The following is a 22,687-nucleotide window of genomic DNA, read 5'->3' as shown; positions in this document are numbered from 1 at the left end:
TAAGAAATTACACAATATGCTGCACATCCTCCAGTCATATGATATTTATATAGCTGGAGAAGTTATCACCACGCCGAGCACACACCCCGTGGTGGAAGCGCAAGCCAGGTCAAGGTTGACTGCTCTAAACAGTACTGTGGCGTGCTGCACTGAACTGAACTGAACTGAACTGAACTGAACTGTACTGCTTGAGGGAAGACGGCTTAAAAGAAATGGTCGAAAAATGTGCAATAGGATTTATTACTTTTTACACTACTGTTGTACAAAGTCATTACTTAAGGGAAAAAAATAATTTAGTAGTTTGTCTGTACTAGGGATGCACAAAGCAATCGAATTGATCACTCAATGGCCCACTCACACATAGCTTGTCTACTACTATTCCTGCTTTTTTTGTTTTATTTATTTTGCAACAATGATGGGATTTTGTCTCCTGATTGCACTTTTGGCCATCTTGCGTCTCACTGGTCTATTGAAGGAGTTTCAGAATCACCTCTGGACAACACGCTCCTAATGACTCGTACACCTACACGTACAGAGAAGCCATTCTAGCTCTTAAGAAGCTGTTGCCATGGAAACTGGTTGGGGGAAAAAGTGTTGTCTTGTATAATTCCCAGTTCTTTAGAAGACATTAATTTCCCTATCGTCTTACTACCCACACACGCGCACTTGTACAATGCTATTTGATTTAGTGCTAACAAGTGTATCGCTTTTATGTCACATTTTGGGCATTTGTTGTTCCTCTTGAATTATTTAGGCTGCCCGGGAGCAAGAGGAAGGCTAGCGAAGTGGCCTTGGGCCACCCACTCCACTGGAGCTTTTATTCTTGTGTCTTTTTCTTCATTGGTTTGATAGAATTACAGCATACAATATGTTGATAGGAATTAGTTTGGATCAAATCAATAGAATTGATGAATAATTATGCTGCTCTTTTGTGGTGTAGTTAAGATACTATTGTGGTAATGTGTTATAATTAAGCATATCCTAGCTGTACATATTAAAGAGGATAGTTTCAACAAACATTAACCTTCAACTATCACCGACCATAATCAATAATGCATTAAGGCCAAACTGTGAAATGTGTAATGAGGCAACGTGTAACTATTGATGTGTAGAACTGAATGAGTGCGAAGAGTGAAATGGATGCTGGGGGATGGATTTTCTTGCATGCAAGCACCAACCGCAGTGGGGGCGATCAAAAGAAAGCACACGTGGGTGAGCCGGAAAAAGGATAACAAATAACATCCGTCTTGCACCGATGTCCCAGTACTGAGGTGTGTGATGAGATGAAGTGAAGAGTGATGCGCTTTAACAATGAAGGTGTTGAAAAGGAGTGTAAATCTACGTGCAGAATGTACATATGTTTTTCCAGGCTTTTATTGCAGCCTCTTTCAGTTCTTGTTTATTTTTTAGTATTTCTCCCTTCCGTCTCCTCTTCAGGAAGTTAAAATGCACACTCTATTGGGTTAAGTTCTGGTGATTAGCTTGGCCAGTCTGACCTTCCACATTTGTACTTTGGGTCATTTTCTTGATGCGTGATGAATCTTCTCCCGATGATGCAGTTTTTGTAAATTATTGTAAAGTATTATTAACAAAGACTTGTTAGTGAGCCTGTTCCAGAAACAGTCCTGCAAGCCCAAGCCATGACAATACTTCCACCATGCTTCATAGATGAGCTTGTATGTTTTACGGGACCATATTCTAATTTTGTACTATATTTTTTACACATCTATGGCTTCAAACTTCGAAGTGCAGCATAAGATTGTAATTTTTGAGAACAGATAACACCGACAGAATTGTTCAGAATTGAGGCTACTGTTACAAAAATGTTATAAAAATGAGAGTAGGAACTTAGGAAGTCTTGACTGTGTGTGCAACAGTAAAAATAGTCACTTTTTATACAACTTATTGGACAATGTCTTTATGGTATTCCAATTACTGGATTTGTATATAGTATTGAATAGGGGTGTTTAAAAAAATCGATTCGGCAATATATCGCAATACTACATCGCGCAATTCTCAAATTGATTCAATAGGTGGCTGAATTGATTTTTAAACTTCCATTTTTAATGGAAAAATATTCAACAAAACATCTTACTTTGGGTTAGGGTTCACACCTTAAGCATGGAAGAATGTTTTATGAACGTAACATTAAGCCTTAATATTTTATTTTAATATTATATTTATAATGTTCAAGAATGAAATAGATTACAACCTGTATAAGACTGAAGTTTCAGATAAATAAATAATACATTTTCATACAAATCTTACACTCTACAAGTGTATTGATTAGCATTTTCTAAATTTGAATGAAAAAAATCGCAACAATCGACTTAGAAATTTGTATCGGGATTAATCGGTATCGAATCGAATCGTGACCTGTGAATCGTGATACGAATCGAATCGTCAGGTACTAGGCAATTCACACCCCTAGTATTGAATCACTCTACTTAGTAGAAAACTGATGGGGGTTTTTTAGGCACGGTATGACACTTTCCATATGGCATGTGTCTTATGTTTCCATGAAAGCCACTGCTAAGCGTTTGTCAAAAAAAAAAAAAAAAAGTTTCGTTGTTGCTTATTATGCAGGCTAATCGCATCACTTGACACAGCTGGAATCCACCACTAGCATTTTGATTTTTTTTTTTTTTTTTTTACCAAGCTAGTCACAGCACTGCTTTAAATGTTGAAGATTTCTTGCAAGGTTAGTGGGGGGGTTGTTTTGGGTATTTGAAGAAGCGTGGCTACTTAACAGCTTATCCTCATACTGCCTGAATGCCACAAGTTGTAAAAACAGATTTTATGACAACCACTTGAAATAGACAAACAGGCCTGGTTCATGACTGCTTTCATCTGCTATTTATGCGTTACACTACATGCAATTTTTTTCCATGATCGACCTACTTCTTTTTTCTACTTTGCTCCATTAGTTTAGTCTTAAATATCTGTTCATCTCTTTACCTCCCTTGTGATCAGTTCCTGACAAAAGGCTGCGAGACTTCTGAAATGACGCTCCGTCGAAATGGCCTTGGGCAGCTCGGCTTCCATGTAAACTACGAAGGCATCGTTGCGGAGGTACTGTATTTTTAATTGTCACAACAACATTCACGAGTAATCTGTTCTTAATGTCCCAGCTGACTTGGGGTGAGAGGATGGGGACACCCTGGACCGGTCACCTCAATTCCACTTTATTTATAGATCACTTTAAAAACAACCATCACTGTTTGGATGTGAACGAAACTGTTACTCTTTGTACTAGGTGGAGCCGTACGGCTACGCGTGGCAGGCAGGGCTGCGCCAGGGAAGTCGGTTGGTGGAAATCTGCAAAGTGTCAGTGGCGACGCTCACTCACGAGCAAATGATTGACTTACTGCGCACATCGGTGACCGTGCGCGTTTCCATCATCCCGCCACACGATGACGCCACACCACGCAGGTAGTTTAACTTATTCACTCCTTCATTTTCACTGAAGCAACCCCCTTCGCTCCCCGCTGTTTTAATGGATTTTGACTGCAAGGCCCACAGAATATTGTATTCTATTGCTATAAAAATAAAAATTAAAAAAACATAGACCTATCAAAAGAAAGATTACAGTCTCTTCTTTCATTAGGAAAAGAAAGCATGTTTCTATTTGTTTCCATTTTTCAGCAAATTAGCATTAGAATATAGGCAAGGCAAGTTTATTTGTATAGCACATTTCATACACAAGGCAACTCAATGTGCTTTACACGAGAAAAGACAACACATAAGCATCAAGAAACAATAGTTAACATTCAAAAAATAAAAAAATAAATAAAAATAGGTTACAAACTAACAATCTTAAAACATTATTCAACAAACTTTAAAAAATTTAACATAAAAAAGTTTAAAATGATAATGATAAAAATAAAAATAAAAATAAAAAAAATAATAAAAAAAAAACACTTAATTAAAGCTGTTTAAAAGTCCCTAATCAAAGGTATAAGAAAAAAGCAAAGTTTTTAACCTGGATTTAAAAGCATTTACACTCGGGGCTGACTTCACTTCTGTTGGTAGCCTATTCCATCTGTGTGCAGCGTAATAGCTAAATGCAGCTTCACCATGTTTGCTTCGAACTCTGGGTTCCACTAGTTGGCCCAAGTCTGTAGATCTCAGAGCCCTGCTGGGTTTGTACTCAATCAGCATTTCTTGGATATATTCAGGACCCAAACCATTTAGTGATTTATAGACGAGTAGCAGAACTTAAAATCGATTCTACAGCTGACAGGGAGCCAGTGTAAATCCTTAAGTACTGGAGTAATATGTTCTGATCTTTTTGTTTTGGTCAGAACTCGACCTGCAGCGTTCTGAATGAGCTGCAATTGTCTCATGTTCTTTTGAGAGAGTCCAGTCAGAAGACCGTTACAGTAATCTAGTCTGCTGGAGATAAAAGCATGGATAAGCTTCTCTTGGTCTGCTTGACGCATGCAGTCCTTCAGTCTGGATATGTTTTTCAGCTGGTAAAAGGCTGTTTTAGTGATAAATTTAATATGATTACTGAAGGTCAGATCTGAGTCTATTAATACCCCAAGATTTCGAACTTGGTCTTTAGTTTCTAAAGACAGTGACTCAAGCTGTTTTTTAACAGCAATCCTCTTTTCTTTATTGCCGAAAACAATGAGCTCCGTTTTGTTTTCGTTCAGCTGAAGGAAATTTTGGTTCATCCAGTTGTTAACTTGCTCTAGAGAATGACACAATGCGTTAATAGAACTGCTGTCATTTGGGGACATTGATAAATACAGTTGTGTGTCATCTGCATAACTATGATAGTCAACATCGGTGTTCTGAAGCATTTGACCCAAAGGTAACATATACAGACTGAACAACAGGGGTCCAAGGACTTACCCTTGAGGGACCCCACATATCATGGCCTTTCGATCAGATTCAAAATTTCCAATGGTCACAAAGTAACTCCTTTCCTCCAAATAGGACCTGAACCATTTAAGGACTGTTCCATTTAACCCCACCCAAGTTTCCAGCCTGTCTAACAGTATATTATGATCAATCGTGTCAAATGCTGCACTGAGGTCCAACAAGACGCTAAGTTTCATCATTATTCACAAATCTGTTTAAAACAGTGGGGAAAAGACCTTGTTGCAACATGGCCCTGGTTGATCTCTTATACTCTGCTGCCACCTGCTGGCGGTTTTTGTAATAACTACCATTGCTTCAAACATTCTCTTCAGTTCAGAGGCTGCATCAAAGCCTTCTGTATGCTCTAGCATAAAAAAAAACATAAAAACGTATAAATGCGTTTTTGGGACCATGGTAATATTTAAAATAGAACATTTATATGTTTTTGGGAGCAAATGAGTTAATGGACTGTCATCATGAAAATAGGCTTTGTAGAAAGTTAACTTCCAATTTATTTTTTTTAGGAGTTCTTATTTATTATTTATTATTTTATTTTATTTATTTTTTCATTTTTGTACTTTATTTATTTAGATTATTTATTTACTTATTTACTTATTTCCTCCTACTCCAGGGGCTGTTCCGAGCTCTATCGCATGCCCATGGCGGACTACAAGAGCAGCAGTAGCGATAGCGGCTCCTTTGAATACAAGTTCCCCTTCCGCAGCAACAACAACAAGTGGCAGAGGACATCCAGTAGCCCCCAGCAGTCGCTGACTGCCTCGCCGCAGCCCCACACGCCCAACAGGGCCGTCAGCCTGGGGAGCTCCGTGGGGAAGACCTTGTCAGCTGAGAGGCTCGAGAGGGGCGCAGTCATCCCGCGCAGTGTCAGCAGCGACGGGCGCCCACTGGACACAAAGAGGTATGATGTCACTTGCAATTTAAATTCTTTCAAAGCATAACAAATTGTGGGGGAAATGTGAATAGTAACACAGCATATTTCATTAAATTGTATTTATGTTCCCAAAGCTAGGCACAGTAATTCTAGACAAAAATCTGTGTTGTATATATACAAGCCAAAGTAATGTTTTTCTTTTCCCCTCTCAATAATCACAGCACATTCTGAGACTTCCTGTGCAAAGAACATTCTCCTAGGTGGATTTCTAATCATAAACGAGAAGTATTTTCCATCCAGACTGTGTGTGTGTTTTGTGTGCACGTGTGTTAAATTTCCCAGGATATCTCCAGGCAGCGAGAGCTACAGCCTGGCCTCCTCTCTGGCTCTGGGTCGCTCTCCTCATAATCGCAGCTCTCCCAGCAACCTGTCTTGTTCCAGCGACGCTTCCGGCAGCTCGGCTCACTGGAGACAGAAGTCCATGCCTGAGCAGTAAGGAAGACACAGCGCGGCTCTCTTTTGACGGCCATGTTTGAAGACCTGAAAACTCATTTCATTCACTTTATTAAGCTGATTACTGTTAATGCTTAGTATTTGTGTGCTCTTTACCTTATTTGTGACACTCAAGAGATTTAAATGGTTTGTTCCTTTGTTAGCCAAATTATATATGATTCATGATTGTGCTTATTTGCCAGGTTTGTAGGGAGTCGCCACTCCCCGATGTCCAATGAGAGACAGGTTGTTGGAGAGGGCGGGTCAAGTGGAAAGTCCACCCCCAATTGGTCCCGAATGGAGGAAGGAGCAGTTGAACGAGGGTCAACAGGTGATTTCTCTTTGAGAGCTGTAAATGTGAATGTGAATGGTTGTCTTTTCGTGATATGTCTGGGGGAAATTCAAAGTCAAAGAATTCTTAAAATATGAAATTATCAAAAATTCAGAATAATAAAAAAAAAAAAAAAAAGAAAAGTCAAAAATTTCCATAGCTGTAAATGCAAGTGGTTGTTGCAATGGTTGTCTTTCTGTATCCTTTTTTTTATTTATTTATTTATTTATTTATTTTTAAGCAAACCCAAACAATTCTTTGAAAACCACTGATTATTGTTCAATGTATTTTTTTTGACGAAGAACAAGGGGAAATCGGGAAAAACATTCCAAAATCCCCAAAAATATCAAGGAAAAAAAAGTAAGAATCCGAACAGTTTTACTATTGCATTCATAATAGGGATGTAACAATATCCAAACATCACGATACAATATTATCACGATATGAAGCTCACGATCCGATAATTCTCACGATATTGTGGGGAGGTTGGCGATATTTAAAAAAGGTCAAAATATTGTAAGAAAAAAAAAATTGGCTCATTCTAAAAAAAAAGCACAATATTGTGCTCGCTTTTGTACATAACATCAATGTTATGTTTTATTATTATTGCTATGTTAATGCACACACACATAGAGTTCCTCCACATATTGACTTGCTTCACAGGCATATTATGTTCCCTTTCACCTGACAATTAGTGTAGATTTTAAACATAGAAGGGCCAAAACATCCCTAATAAAAATTAAATTGCACTAAAAAAAACTAGCCACCAGAGGGTGCTAGAACTGCACAAGTGGAAATCAACCTGACTTTTTTTAACAGATGTGTTCCCTTTAAATATTGTGAACATGACGACGACGATATTGTGGCAGTTTTAACATCACAATATCACGATATTGCCATTATCGTTACATCCCTAATTCATAATCATGTTTACATGTTAACAATCATATCACACAGAGCATGGAGATAGACACATTACGCCCATTGAATGTCAGTTTTTATTGAAGAGAACACAGCTTGCCTTTTTCCTCCTCAGGTCAGTATCTGAGCGCCTTTAAAAGTCAATATTTATGTCCATGTAATAATAGCCAGTAGTATGAGAGTGCTTGCATTTTTGCACATTTGCATGGGATTGTGAGGACATCTGACTCTTGGACTGCTGAATTACATGGAATGCAGGGATACTCAGATTTTTATTTTTTATTTTTTATCTCCTTCTTGAATGTATCCTGAAGTATATGTTTTCTTTTCAGCACAGACTTTCTCATCACTGTTATCAAGCAGTTCAACTGTTCTCCCATTTATGCTAAAAGTGAGCTGAAAAATCCAAAGTCCACGAAAGTGGCAAGATAATGAGACAAGCAGGCAAGGGAAAGAATGTGGAGAAAGGGAAATGGCAAAACTCTTGCTCACCTGTATCTTTTACAAGATTTACTAATGGAGAGAGAAAAGGAGAAAATTCCTCTTCTTTGTCTCCCCACAGTTGGCGAACCGACTCCTCGTGTGACGTTCTGCCATTTCTATTTGCCTCCCATTCATCATTTCCCCCAGCATTCATACATCTGCTTTCATTTACTTGCAGACACGTTCCCATAGCATAGCTTTTGCAAATTCTCTTTATTTTTGTCCACTATGGTCAGTGGCAGCCACCGCCACCTCTTTCTGGTTCTCCGCTGGATCTTAAATTCAGCCGATTGTTCGCCAGCCTACTTTTGTGTTCTCAACCCGGTTCTGACCCCCGCAATCACATAGAAAAAGCAGTCATCTTTCATTTTGTGGTTTGTTTTAAAAACCCTTGTGTCTTTTTTGGTCTGGGTGGAACGCTTCAGGCTGGATAAGTTCATCTTAGGTTAAACGAGAGTCCAGCTCAGGCTGTGGTTTTGTATTCTACACTTCTTAAGTCCTTCTGTGTTATTGTCTTATCTCGCAAAGGAAAAGCAATGAGGATGTGGCCTGAACAAAAATAGCACTCGTCGCATAATATAATATATGTCAAGGTGACATAGAATAAACTCTTAGGCCACCTTGCTATATATATCTTAGTGAGGAACTGAATGAAGATGGAGGTAATACTTTAATTTTTACTGCTGGACACGCAATGGCATCATTAGACCAGTCTACCACTCAATATTGTTATGGCATTACCCTACCTCCACTCTGAATAGGTAACAGCCGATTACCAGTTTGACCATTTTCCACAGTCTTAAAAAGTCAAGGTTTCAGTAACTGCTAATTCCGGATGTCACAGGCAATGAGCTCTTGTTGTTTTGTCGGCTGCCTTTTTGGGAAAAACAAAATGGTGCCAGCGCGTACTAGTTAGCCCCAAGAACAACATGAGTAGCCCATGGACCTGTTCTTACAAAACAGACAGTTACTTACTAAGAACAATTAGTGACAAAGGAAGATGTCAACATGCATTTATTTATTTAAATTTAACATGAAATTTTCTGTACTAAATATTCTATATATTGTTTAAAAACAATGGGATAAAAAAAAAACGTATTTACGCAAATATTTTTTTAAAAGGACATTTTAGAGCTATAATTTTGATACCGTGAATGTGATAATATGCTATGTTTGCTCACGTAAAAAAAACCCCGTCAGAATCTAAATAATAAATTAGCTTGCTAGGTAATGTGCAGATTAGCTGCACTCAATTGAGTAACCATCAAGTTATAATGTTATATGGCTCTTAAAACATTTGCACAATACCGTATAGGATTTATTAATACGTAGTTGTGGTCGTGAAGATTTTGTAATTGTGAGGGCTTGGTAAAATATTTACAGAGGACGCCGCACATTTGTGGTTCGGCATCAATGGATTCACCATTTTGCAGATTTTTATTTTTCAGGGCAAATGAATATTGGAGGTTTCAGCGTTTGTTTGTTTGTTTGTTTGTTTGTTTGTTTGTTTTTTTGAGGATTTTTTAATGTTAAATTTCATTTTTCTTTCCTCTCCCAATGCATGTCAATGGCTGTCAATTGTGCACAAATCTTTACCAATTTTTGTAACTAATTTAGCTCCCATTGAAGTAAAAAAATAAAATACAATAAAAATCTTAAGTGGAACTTCTCACACATATTATAACAACAGTAAAATTGTCATTTGCGTAGTTATGTGAACATGATTACTATGTGAAGGTTGAATTTCTGATGCGGCCATTGTATTGAATGTGATAGGATCATTTAGGTGTGCCTAATAAAGTGTCCGATTGTATAGACATGTTAAGTGGTTTGCCACGATATTTCCGGCAACTCCTTTCCCAAAGCAGTAACATCGACTTTATTTGTAGTCGAGCAAGCCAGCAGGCACACATGTGGCCGCCGTTTTTAATGAGTACAAAAAGCCCCGTGGGCAACAGTGTGTGCCGAGTAATGCTGAGAGAGATAAGAGAGGGAGGGTGTCCGCGTTTGTAAAATCATCCCGGTAGATGTTGCTATAACTCCCTTGGCGCTTTCTGTCGTGTTACCATGATCCCGATCGGCCTCCTCTGGAGGTCATATTGCGTAAGATGTCGACAATTACACAACAGTCCCAATGTTACGAGGCGGTAGTTTTGCTTCAGCTTGCGCACGCGCACGCACGTCCGTTCACACAGCACAGCTTGCGCAGAGCGGGCCCAGCAGGCACTGACGAGGGACACGTTTTCTTGTGATGTATGTTGCGTTGGATGACAAGTGATTTGTGTTTTTCCTGATGGAAGCAGCAGAACCAGAATGGCGACAGTGTCTGTGTCGTGAGCCTCGTTGTAGTATGTCCGTAAGAAAAGTAGCCGACCCACCAACTCGTCTAAATAAAGAAACAGCATAAAAAGGCATCTGGGTGTACCTCAGGGTTTTTTGACTGTCCTTTCCGTCAACCCTGACTGTTTTTTTTTTTTTTTTTTTGCAGAGGCACCAGTCTCTAAATCTGGTCAAGGCTACTCTGGAGGACCCCGCATTCAAAGACAAGAGCAGGTCATCCACCTGTCCCCAAAGAAAAGCAGCCAGGTGGGTTTCTTACACAGATGTCTGTAATCTATTGATATGGAATGTTTTGTCATTTTATGACGACTGCAGTTTTATATCCCTGTTCCAATGAACATTACTAAGTTGGTGCTTTTACATTTGCATAACGCAGGACTTGCCACATTTGGTTTTGGTACCTGGTCAGCCTGGCTTCCAAGCAATTCCAGTTGATGCAATCTGCTCAGTGGTCGAGTTTTTGCCGTTTTGATCAAGCATGGCCTTGTCATTTTAACTTTACAATAAGGTTTATTATTATTATTATTTTATTATTATTATTATTATCATCATCATCATCATCATCATCATCATCATCATCATCATTATTATTATTATTATTATTATTATTATTATTATTATTATTATTATTATTATTATTATTATTATTTATTTTTTTAGTTTTCCGTACATAGGGTGAAATGGTGGAATGGGCTTCTGATTAGTTAAAAATACATAAATAATTCAGCTAAGAACTGTACAGTTTTTTCCTGGTTTATTTATTTATTTATTTTTACTGAACGTAATGGTCTTCTACAGGTATGTGTGTGATGGGGAAAAAGGGGGCGCAAACAAATACTCACAGGCCAATACCAGATAGCGACAAGAAGAAACGTGACTTCATTCTTCCACAAATGGAAATTCACAAATATGAACATGCCGTACCATTTAGCTGGCCTGGACTACATTTAGAGCATCTTGTCTTGCGTGTGTATTTCGATGATGTCAGGCTCGCATAGATGGGATAGCTCCAATCTGTTTGCCATTTTGCCAGATATCTGATTCATATCACATTTTTATCCACATTTGGAAGAGACCTGATCTGCAGATTCTACGTTTCTTTTAAATGCACATTATTCATAATGTAGTATAAATCCAGCCTATGAGTCATATTTATTTTCAGCTATGCTAACATAGTTAATTTTAGCAGTGATTGTCATCCTATACATGCCCATTATGACTCCTCTTCTGATGTTGCATCTTCTTTGCTCTGCTAGTCGGACGGTCCTTACTCTGGCCACTCCAGCAGTAATACGCTTTCAAGCACCGCTTCCAGTGGGGGCCACAGTGACAGCGACAAATGGTACGAAATGGGGGCCGGCGGAGGCTCCAGCGGGGACCAAGGCGAGCCAGAGCCCAACGGCCTGGGAGGAGGAGGCTACCTGCAGGGCACCTCGGCCGACAGCGGCATCGACACCAGCTCGTACGGGGCTTCCTCGCACCACAACCACCCGCACTCTCATCACGGCAGCACCACCTCTCTGCTGGCTCCCAGCGGAGGTCGCGAGAGCAGGGATCGCTCGCCGTGGCACAGCCCCACGGAGGGCGGCCGCAGAATGCTGGAGAGGTCGCCCGCAGCTGCCGAGTCTCCGGTTCCGCCAGTAGAAAGGAGCCTAGATAGCACCGGTCGAACTCCTCCTACTCATCTCCTTGTTCGAGATAGCAGCACCTTCAGTCTGAGTGATGGCGGATCACACTCAAGGTTGGTCTGTTTGTAAAAACACAATCTTGGTGAAGTACTTACCTTTGATATAAGAAAACGATCCACCTTTCAGGCACAGTTCCCCCCGGGAAGAGTCCCCTTCAACCACCTCCCCGTCATCCCAGTCTTCGGTGTCTCCTGGACCAAAGAGCTTTTACCCTCGCCAGGGTGCCCAGTCCAAGTACCTGATTGGCTGGAGGAAGCCTGGTTCCACCATCAATTCGGTTGACTTTGGAGACACACGCAAGTAAGGAAGAATTTAGGAAAAATATAGTTTTGCCTTAATGAAAAATGTGTGAAGGCCTTGTATGTTGTTCCTATATTTGTATTCCTCCCACTTTTTTTTTATGTGTTTTTCCTTCCACATAATTTATCCAATTCGCATCATTCCAAGTTCAACATATTCCAAATATTGACGCCATGTGGGCTAGTACTTTTCTCATCCAAAATAGTCAGTTTTCCCCAAATTGGACATTTTTCATCCAAAAAAAATCCCCATTCATTTCAATTGGAGACAAATTTCCCCAATTCTTCACATTTATTTTCATTGCTGCATTCAAATTAATAGATTCAGATAGTACAGTACTCAACTTAGTCAAACGGTCATTCACTATTTCAAATTCAACATGTGCAGATCATTCAAACTGTCATTAATTACTTCCATTCACAAAATTCACAATTTCTGAAGCCCCAAATTCCAAATACTTACATATTCACCTCATTTCTATGTATATTGATGGATTCAAACCACTTCAACACATTTGACCAATTTCGTTATTCCGAATAATTCCACATTCTTCACGATTTTTTTTTCCAGCTTTTATGACTTTGCATGCAGTTTCCCCAGAAATTACAAATGTTTTGTTAACATTTGGCATTAGTGATGCCACCATAAGCCGCTGTTCTAATGCTTTAAATCATTCTGAACAGGATTATGATAATCAAAGTTCGAAATGATATTGTATAATGTTAATGTATAAATTCAGAACAGAATTTTGCTGCTGTTCACCCACTCAACCTTCCTTTTGTGGGGCTTTATTTCCCCCTTGTGGCTGCAGAGAAAATTGCATCATTAATGTGGTAACTGCCACAACTTAAATGACTTTTGTGTGATTTCAGGAAATCCCCAGGGGAGAGTGGGATGGAGGGTATTCCGACTCCTGCGGCCAGGCCGTCTTTAAGGGACATGCATTCTCCACAGCCTCATGCCAAGTCAACTATTGAAGAAGATGTGAAAAGGCATCCTGCTAAGGATAGTCCTTTACCACCACGCAGATATAAGGAAAAGGTACTTTACTAGCATCAATGTGGATGTAATCTACAACTAGTATCTAGAATTAGAGTTATAGGGGATTGCTTGTTCCATCTTGATCACATTACAAGTACTTTTTTCCTGCAGCACGCCCAGAAATCTCCTCCGAGCCAGCCCCCTAGTCGCCGCCGCTCGCTGCATCGCACCCTTTCCGACGAAAGCATCTACCGCGGCCAGCGCCTTCCCTCGCTGACCGACTCGGTGATGGAAGCGGCGCTCGGCGCCGACGTCCTCTTCAGTTGCTCGACTCTCCCGCGCTCACCCACCACCCGCGGCGTGCCGCTTCGACGGCCCTCCTACAAGCTGGGAGTCAAACTGCACGGTAACAGTGATGATAGTCTGAATACAAAATGGTCACCCCATTGTAACATTTGTAGTCGGAGACAATTGTTACGTGAGGCGTAATCTCCTTTCTGTTGTTCGCAGGCGACCTCTCAGCATCCGACACGTCGCTGGTGGATTTGGTGGAGCGGCATCGCGGGCCTCTGCCTCAGGAGTTGATGCCCCTCCCATCGTCGGACAGGGACAGCCCACTTGACTGGACACACCTTGTGGATGTGGCCAACACATTTGACAGTGAAAGAAACACGCACTATGGTATAGATTGTTTATGCACTTTTAACCGTATAGACAAAAATATCAGACATTACCACCGATTTTTTCCAAATCATTTTTGTTCGGAATCAGATTTAAGTTTGGCAAGATGAAACAAACTTTTGAGTGCGTGTGTGTCCTTCTAGTCCAGAGAAGTTACGTGTTTGGGGATTCAAACCACAGAAGCAGCGGCGCCACCAGTCCTCAGCAGAGCCACATAGAGCTGCAGCCTGCTCCCATGTCCCGCCCTGCATCCAGGTAACACATCACCTTTTCATTCCTTAATATTACTACTGGCGTAATTGTGATTAAAAATGTTCAAGTTCATTCTTTAATGAGTTCAACTGATTTTGTCTACGCAGTGAGGGCCACATAGGACTGGAGAGAAAAGTGACCAAGTTAGAGGCTATGGTGAAGATGCTCCAAGAGGACCTGAAGAAGGTGGGCAACAACACTCTACACAAAGTTACAGCTTTGAGATGGCGCAAATGTAATGATAGTGAGTCTCTTCCCCAAATCTGGTCTGTTGAAGTACCAAGATTGACCTGTGAGAGGCAGCATAGTGCCACAGACCAAACAGACATAAAAGACGGAGTAATAGTCAAAAATGAAATATCATCTCAATTAGTAATCATAACAAATGCTCAAATGTTGTCAGTATGTGGGCACAATAATTCGCCAATGTCTCACTGAGCGTAAATGCTAGTGCCAGAATTTCTAGTCTGTTAAGTGTAAAAGCATTTTAGCTTTTTATTGTGCAGTCACACGCTACACCAAGTGCAAGTATTCACAATGTAGTGTCACTATAATGCTCCATATGTTGCTGTGTTTTATTTCCAAGGAGTTACTGTACATATTAGGTACACCTACACATGTAGTGAGATGTGATATATAAGCTGTAAGACAAAGAAATGGCCCTAGTAGTTTCTGTTGCTAAGCTATGCTAACGCAGTAATCTAGCTATTATAACAGTAAACATTTGCATTAAAAGACACTTCTATTCTGTACATTTAGAATAATAAAATCAAATCCTAACCTTCATACTATGCTCATTGCCTGCAGTGGGTAATCATATGTCAAAGGAAAATCATAAACTAACCACATTGCTAAATAAATACCTTTTGTAAGGCAAATTCTAACTTCTCGTTACTATCTGTCAATTAGGCATTTAGATTCTGACGGTATGATAATTGTGAATAAACATTTCATGGTATTAAAATTAAAGCTCTAAAATTCTTTTTTTTTTTTAAGGGGTTGGGTAAATAAAATGTTTTTTTTTTTAATTGAACACAATCTATTTTATTTTTTAAACAAAATATAGAATTGGTAAAAATAAATAAAAAATTATTAATAAATGTCATTGTTCACATCACTGGTGAACTATTTTTAGAACAGACCTGTGGGCTACTTTTGTTGTCAATGGGGCTAACTAGTATCCGCTGCCACTTTTTTTTTTTTTTTTTTTTCTTTTTTTAAGCTTTAGTCCTAACTTTCTGCGAAACATTGTTACCATATCTTGCAGACTATCGCTTTAATAGCTCCCTTTTAATATATAATAATTATAATATATATATATATATATATATATATATATATATATATATATATATATATATATATATATATATATATTAGAGGTGTTAAAAAAAAATCGATTCGGCGATATATCGCGCTACTACATCGCGCGATTCTCGAATCGATTCAATAATCAGCAGAATCGATTTTTTTTTTTTTTTTTTTTTTTTTTTTAGGATTCACACCTTGGGCATGGAAGAATGTTATATGAACGGAACATTAAGCCTTAATATTTTATTTTAATGCTGTTTAAACATGAAACAGATTACAACCTCTATAAGACTGAAATTTCAGATAAATAAATAATACATTTTCATATAAATCTTACACTCTACAAGCTTACTGATTAGTATTTTCTAAATTTGAATGAAAAAAATCGCAAGAATCGACTTATAAATTCGTATCGGGGCTAATCGGTATCGAATCGAATCGTGACCTGTGAATCGTGATACGAATCGAATCGTCAGGTACTAGGCAATTCACACCCCTAATATATATATATATATATATATGGGCGGCACGGTAGTCGAGTGGTTAGCACGTCCGCTTCCCAGTTCTGAGGTCTCCGGTTCGAGTCCAGGCTCGGACCTTCCTGGGTGGAGTTTGCATGTTCTCACCGTGCACGCGTGGGTCTTCTCCGGGTACTCCGGTCTCCTCCCACATTCCAAAGACATGCATGGCAGGTTAATTGGGCGCTCCGAATTGTCCCTAGGTGTGCGTGTGAGTGTGGATGGTTGTGTGTCTCTGTGTGCCCTGCGATTGGTTGGCAACCAGTCCAGGGTGTCCCCCGCCTACTGCCCGGAGCCAGCTGAGATAGGCGCCAGCAGCCCCCGCGACCCTTGTGAGGAATAAGCGGTCAAGAAAATGGATGGATGGATGGATATATATATATATTTTTTAACTCATTCACTCCCAGCCATTTTCAAAGAAGCAATCCCATTCGCTCCCGGCTGTTTTACTGGATTTTGACTGATTTTGCAAGGCCCACATAATATTGTGTTCTATTGCTATAAAAACATAAAACCTATCAGAAGAAAGATTAAAGGTTCTTCTTTTCATCAAGAAAAAAGTATATTCCTATCTGTTTCTGTTTTGCAGCAATTAGCATTAGAATATAGCTAAGTTTAATCAATTTTCACAAATCCATTTAGAATTTTGAGTAATTGAGCTTTTTTTTCCATGGCCCTGGTTGATCTCCTTTGCTCTGTTGACACCTGCTGGCCATTTGTGTCAAAACTAGAGATAGACCGATATGGCTTTTTCAGGGCCGATGCCGATTATTAGTAGTCAATGATGCCGATACCCGATATTTGGAGCCGATATTAATTTTCACTAAAAAGGGAAAATATTGGCATCAAAATTTGGAAAAAATACAAACTCCAGTTTTTTTTATTTATTTATTTTTAAAGTATATACTTATTGAGCAACTTTTAGGGATAGTAAAATATTGGATTTTTTTTTTTTTTTAAATCTTAGTTAACAGACATCTTTGTTTTTAAAATCTAACAAGTCCCAGGATCTCTCAGGTGCAGTGGCATGTTTTCAAAAGTTAAATAAAAACAAACAATTGTTTTTTAAACTAAATAAAGTATTTCAATATATTTGAAGTATTTTATTTATTTTTTAAATTATCTTAGTTTTAATTTCAAACAAAAACAGATGGTGCAGAGAGTTCTCAGGGTCAGCAGCATCTCTGAAATTTTAAATAAAAAAAATAAAAAATACATTTAAATGAGTTCCCTGAAATTAAGTTTTTTTTTGTTTTTTGTTTTAAATGGATCTATTATCGGCCATATGATTCTTCAAAATGGCCGATGCCGATATTTGTCAAAATGCTTAATATCGGTGCCGATAATCGTCCCAGCTGATAATCGGTCTATCCCTAGTCAAAACTACCATTTCTGCAACCGTTCTTTGCAGTTGAGGGGCGCATCAAAGCCTTCTGTATGCTCTAGCGTAAAACAAAACAAAACAAAAAAAACGTTTCAATACGTCTTTGGGACACTTAAAACATTTAAAAAAAAACTATTTATACGTTTTTGGGAGCAAATGAGTTAATATAATGAGCTGTTGCCATTTTTTTTTTCTTAACTCATTCACTGCCTTTGACGGAAAAAGACGTCAAATGATGCAATGCATTTTTGCTGGGCTGGCAGTGAATGTGTTAATGACATGCAAAGCTAATTTTCCTGCCTGCAATAATAGTTGACCAGCATTTCCTTTTTGATCTTTTCCAAAACTCTCCCAGGAGCGAGACGAGAAGGTGCGGCTTCAAGCTCAGATCAAGCGGCTGTGGGAGGACAACCAGAGGCTTCAGGAAGAGTCTCAGACCTCCGCTGCCAAGCTCAAGAAGTTCACCGAATGGGTCTTCAACACCATTGACATGAACTGACCCTCCTCCAGGCATGCATGGGAAAGGCGATCCCAGTGAAAAAAAAAAAATCCAATTGGCTGGAAACAACAGTCACTCATCTTGCTGTGCTCATTCCGCCCCCTTCTGGAGACTGGAGGAACTGCCGCTTCCACCAGCTATTATCCCGGTTGAACTTAAGCCATTTTCTGACCCGCTGTGATCGCACAGTGGATGAAGACTTTCATCCTTCCTTTTTTTTTTGTCAGCTTGGGTTTTTGGAAAGATTTTTTTTTTTGGCAAATCCAACCCAGCAGAGTTTAGACTGAGGTATTCTACTTCCTACAACGCACAAGAGAATGTAACAATTCTCGCAGGCCCGACCACTTGCTGTTCACTGGAACACATTCGCGCACACGCATAATTGCTTCCCCAGCAAACTGTGAGGAAAGCTTTTCATTCGTATCTCCTCAACTGGAGAATGAAGATATTTCAGGCTGGATTCTACTGCACAACGGCAATTTAGTTTTTGTTTTTCAACCAATGACTCTGCACTGCACACTTTTTTTTTTTTTTTTTTTTTTTTTTTTTTTTTTTTTTAACGTCAATGTGATTTCCTCACAACCGCCGATCCGTCCTCGACAGCGCAGACCAGCCTCCCCTCCGAACAAGAGGAATATAGTTAAAAGCCATCGGCAGCCGGTGCCACGCCATAACTTCAAGACTTCTATCCGGAGTGCTTTGCGTCTTTAAAGCAATAGCGAGAAGACAGGAGAGAAATCCCTGGAAAGATTTTCAAACGTACTGCTACACATGAGCCTCGATCTTTTCTCCTCTTCATGTGATAAGACACGAGAGAAGACTGGAAGAATCTGGAATAGCGATCATTTGAATATTTTTGGAGGAGAGGATGACTATGAAGGGTTTGTTTATTTATTTCCTTGTATTATAATTCCAGTTGATTAGTTGCTCTATTCGTACAAGTACAACTGAAATCAGTGTTTAGTTCGTCAAGAAGAAGAAGAAGAAAAAAAACTCAGTAAGTATATAATTTAATGGCTTTCTTTCTTAATCCTGGCTAAAGCCTTGACTATCTGCATTTGAATTCTGTATTACGTTGTCGTTTTGTGCTGCTCGAGCCTGCTGTCGTGTTGCTTTCAGCGCCCTCTAGTGCAACTACTCACGGTTATTCGACGTGCCAAGTTCGTGCAACTTCGTAGTTTTTTCTTCTTGGAACGTTCGCCGCCAGGGTAAAAAAATAAGGAAACGCAATGCTGCATCAGAAGCGAGCTTTGACTGACAATCATAAGGTTGATGTTTTTTGGATAAAGGGAGATGATGACCTTGTTCGGTTCACTTGTATACTTTTCCCCTCAGGTGTGTGAACGTGAGGACGCTCGGAATAAGTTCCAAGGGTATTTAACAGGGAAATTAATTATCTTTGGATACATGGAAAAAAAAACGTGTATGTGTGCGTGAGTGCATGCATCATAGCGTGAATGTACGTCAGTCTATCCAGCTGTGCCTACAGTCACTTCGGGTCATTTTTCCTCCCAGGATAAGCAGGGGACGCACGTGCCTTTGAAACTGCACCTGGAAAGGGAAAAACTTCTCTTCATCCAGGTAAACATACCTGGTAACGCCCACACACAAACCCACAACTAAAAAAACATTAAATATTGTCACACTAAAAATAATTTAATCAGAGCAGGTACAAAAAAAAAGTCGCAGGATGCATGATGGTTTTCTGCAGTCATTTGTAGGATAAAATGTTAATTAAAAAAAAAAAATAAAGTGGCCCCAAAAGTCTGTATGTTACGGAGCTCCTAAGGTGACATGGTAGGGGGGAGGGGGGAAAAAAAAAAAAGCGTTCCTTCGCTGCGAGAGAATGCAGTTGTTTTTTTCCCCCCCTACAATGTCACCTTCGGTGCTCCGTAAACACTTCTGTGTCATCTTCCATGTGACCAAAAGCGACGAGGATGGAAGGTGTAAACAAAGCAATGGGAAAATACAAGCTTCATTCTAGTCGCTTTGGCAAAGATTTCCCACTGCTTTGTTTCATGTTTACAAATGTTCCATCCTCATCGCTTTTGGTCACATGGAAGTTGACCTGGAGGTGTTTGCGGAGCACCGAATGTGATTTGGTAGGGTGAAAAAACAACAACTTTGCGTTCGCAAAGTTTTTTGCGAAAACTCGCAAAATCTTGTTTTGCGAGGGAATGCAAAGTTGTTTTTTCTACCATGTCACCTTAAGGGCTGCGTAGTATGTCATCTTTCCTTCAAATATCAAAACAAAAATATTTCCCTCCACCAAATTATCTTAGTGACAATGTAAAAAATGGCTGTCCAATCTCATCAACTGAATTTCTAATTAGCGTATTTCCAACCGGACTGCACATGAATGTAGAAACTAACAAGGCCTAAATGAACGCGATGTTTACATAAAATACAGGTGCATCGAGATAAATTAAAATATAGGAGAAAAGTTCAGTAGATCGATTCAAAAAGGGGAAACTTGAACATTATATAGATAATCTTGATTCTGAATTTGGGGATTTGTTGGCCAAAAGAATCAAAATTATGAAGAAAAAAAAACAAAAAAACGTGACTAGTAAATCTAAGTTTTAATTTTAAAATTGAGCTGCTGAAATATAATTTTCACCTTATTCTAATTTATTGAAATGCACCTGTAGATTTAGCTCCATTCCACTTGTAGAAGTGAGCAAGTGAGAAATAAAAATGGTTCTGTTTTAAGAATCACTATATAGATTATAGCTAATCGCTTGCCAGTCCATATTTAAGATGGCGGCACGTTATGGAGAATTTTCAGTCATCCAATACTGTGAAACGTAAATTACTTACAAAAGAAGTGAATGCCACAGGCCAAAAATGTCCTCCCTTGAAAAATTGGAATTGTCCAAATGGTCATTATAGGTAACAATCCATTTTTATTGTACATGCAAATTGCTCTCGTTTTTGTATTGTGAATGAAGAAAGGCTGAGTGATGAAAGCGCGACGTGCAAATGTTTTGCTTGCATCCATTCAATCCGTTGAATCCACTTCTTTGTGTGTGTCAGCGTGAATTGCTCAAACCCATTTTGTAAAGAACCTTTTGCACATATTTTTGTCAAATAGATGGAGTTTACATATTTTGAAAAAGCGTGCGGGAAGGATCCATCCATTCTGTGCAATCTTTGAGATGTGCTTTGCTGCTCTTTAGTTTTGTCTGTTATTGCAGTTTCTGACCAACAGAGGGAGGTGCTTGACTTTTCTTGAAAAAAAGTAGGAAAAAAGAAAGAAGTTAGTTTTGTTTCCCCAAGCCATCCCGACTGAACAGGTTTGAAAAAAATTCTGTATCGATGCTCGTTCCAGTTTGGTCAGTGATTGCAGTAGGATGGTTTCGACGAGTCACGATGTGATGTATCATGCGGGACCGTAGAACTTTACAGAATACAAAATGCTGTTTAAATCCTGTGTCTTTTGTCTATGTAAAGTGTAAAGGTATGGAAAACAGACATTTGCAGTGATCACAGTATTAAAGTTTCTGAAATAAATACATGCTGTTGTGGCTTTGTCATGTGTTTTTTTTTTTTTTCTCCTGCACCAAAGTGGATTTACCTTAATGCTAATACAAAGAATACCAGACAGTGGCCATTGGAATTTGCCAAAATGCATGATGATAATCCACTAATGGAAGAATGGTCTTGAGGCAGATGACATAAAAGTGAAGCTATCGAGGCATTCTGGAGGAAATTCAGGACTCTCGTCTCATAATGATTCCAAAACATAGCTAAAAAGATACCCCATAATGGCTTAGAAACATTGGACAACATTTGTAATAGTTATTAGCCCATTTTTGTGTCCTTGATCAACAGTTAAAAATATGAAAAGCCACATCTTCCATGTGCATTTTTTTTTATTGACGTTATCTTTTATATATATATTCTTTGCAAATATGTTGCCTCAATTTACTAATCCGTAACCCCAGTTAACTAATCTGTACCCTCACTTTAGCACATCGATAAGAAACGAAAAGGTAGGATGACGTCATATCGAATGGCTGCTATTTAACTCAATTAAGGTTGGTGTATTTGAAAGCTGCGGTAGTTTAACTGATCTACATATATGTCTGGATAGCCGATAGGCAAAGACTTTTGAGGTCGCGAGGCCGCCATATTGTTCCTCCCAAGAAACGTTTGCATACAATCCTATACATTTACAGTATCGAAATTGAAGAATATTTGAGACAGTACTTTGTAGACGCAGCATGATTTATGTTTTTAATTTATTAAAAATAATATAAAATAAGAGGACTTCAGACATTTTACACCGTGCCTTAAATACATGTATAAATTATATGCGTAATGATGTTTAATACAGGAGGAAACTTGTATATTATTTTATTAAAGAATTATAACTGTAATTGAACAAAAGATGCCTCTGCCAAATCTAAGGGGTCTAAGGAACTGAACGATATAAGAAAAAGGGGGTCTTCAAAGCAGTACATAACATCCAATTTTTCTTTATTTTTTTTAAGCTTGTTAAAAAAAATAGTGACAACCCCGGCCCAAACCCCCCACCACGCTTCCGGCCTGCCTACGAGCTGTATACGTCTCACCTGCACGTTTACCGTATAGTTTATACAAGTCTGCTCGCGAGGTGGGAGTAACAAAATGGCCGCCCTGTGACTTCAACGGCTTTTATGGCGTGTATGGGCTATCGGCTATCCAGTCATATATACTGGTCAGTGGGTAGTTTGGCGTGTGAAACAGGTGAGAACTGATTT

The 22,687-nt window shown here is 39.1% G+C and overlaps 2 protein-coding genes and 1 long non-coding RNA gene across 7 annotated transcripts in view; 2 read left to right on the top strand and 1 right to left on the bottom strand.

Annotated features, from left to right (window-relative positions):
* sipa1l1 (signal-induced proliferation-associated 1 like 1) overlaps positions 1 to 18,454 on the top strand; it is a 54,042-nt gene extending 35,588 nt beyond the window's left edge. The window contains exons 10-23 of the mRNA XM_077510856.1: positions 2,974 to 3,072; positions 3,257 to 3,432; positions 5,501 to 5,788; positions 6,104 to 6,253; positions 6,457 to 6,584; positions 10,477 to 10,574; positions 11,585 to 12,069; positions 12,143 to 12,316; positions 13,189 to 13,357; positions 13,469 to 13,703; positions 13,808 to 13,978; positions 14,122 to 14,233; positions 14,338 to 14,416; positions 17,799 to 18,454. Of these exons, the coding sequence (XP_077366982.1) occupies positions 2,974 to 3,072; positions 3,257 to 3,432; positions 5,501 to 5,788; positions 6,104 to 6,253; positions 6,457 to 6,584; positions 10,477 to 10,574; positions 11,585 to 12,069; positions 12,143 to 12,316; positions 13,189 to 13,357; positions 13,469 to 13,703; positions 13,808 to 13,978; positions 14,122 to 14,233; positions 14,338 to 14,416; positions 17,799 to 17,942 (2,508 nt within the window). The 3' untranslated portion in view covers positions 17,943 to 18,454. The remainder of the gene's footprint in view (positions 1 to 2,973; positions 3,073 to 3,256; positions 3,433 to 5,500; positions 5,789 to 6,103; positions 6,254 to 6,456; positions 6,585 to 10,476; positions 10,575 to 11,584; positions 12,070 to 12,142; positions 12,317 to 13,188; positions 13,358 to 13,468; positions 13,704 to 13,807; positions 13,979 to 14,121; positions 14,234 to 14,337; positions 14,417 to 17,798) is intronic.
* Positions 18,455 to 20,828: 2,374 nt separating this feature from the next.
* Positions 20,829 to 22,687, bottom strand: part of LOC144010511 (uncharacterized) — a 28,369-nt gene continuing 26,510 nt past the window's right edge. The window contains exon 4 of the long non-coding RNA XR_013281243.1: positions 20,829 to 21,172. This is a non-coding gene — a long non-coding RNA (uncharacterized LOC144010511). The remainder of the gene's footprint in view (positions 21,173 to 22,687) is intronic.
* Positions 22,569 to 22,687, top strand: part of rgs6 (regulator of G protein signaling 6) — an 89,906-nt gene continuing 89,787 nt past the window's right edge. For 2 of the 5 annotated variants that reach the window (XM_077510849.1, XM_077510846.1), the window contains exon 1: positions 22,569 to 22,673. The gene's annotated coding sequence lies outside the window, so the exon portion shown is untranslated. The remainder of the gene's footprint in view (positions 22,674 to 22,687) is intronic. The other 3 variants (XM_077510850.1, XM_077510848.1, XM_077510847.1) reach the window with 2 other exon arrangements.

The sequence above is a fragment of the Festucalex cinctus genome, chromosome 21, assembly GCF_051991245.1.
Source record: "Festucalex cinctus isolate MCC-2025b chromosome 21, RoL_Fcin_1.0, whole genome shotgun sequence".
NCBI lineage: Eukaryota > Metazoa > Chordata > Actinopteri > Syngnathiformes > Syngnathidae > Festucalex > Festucalex cinctus.
This window is presented reverse-complemented; position numbering and strand designations above follow the sequence as displayed.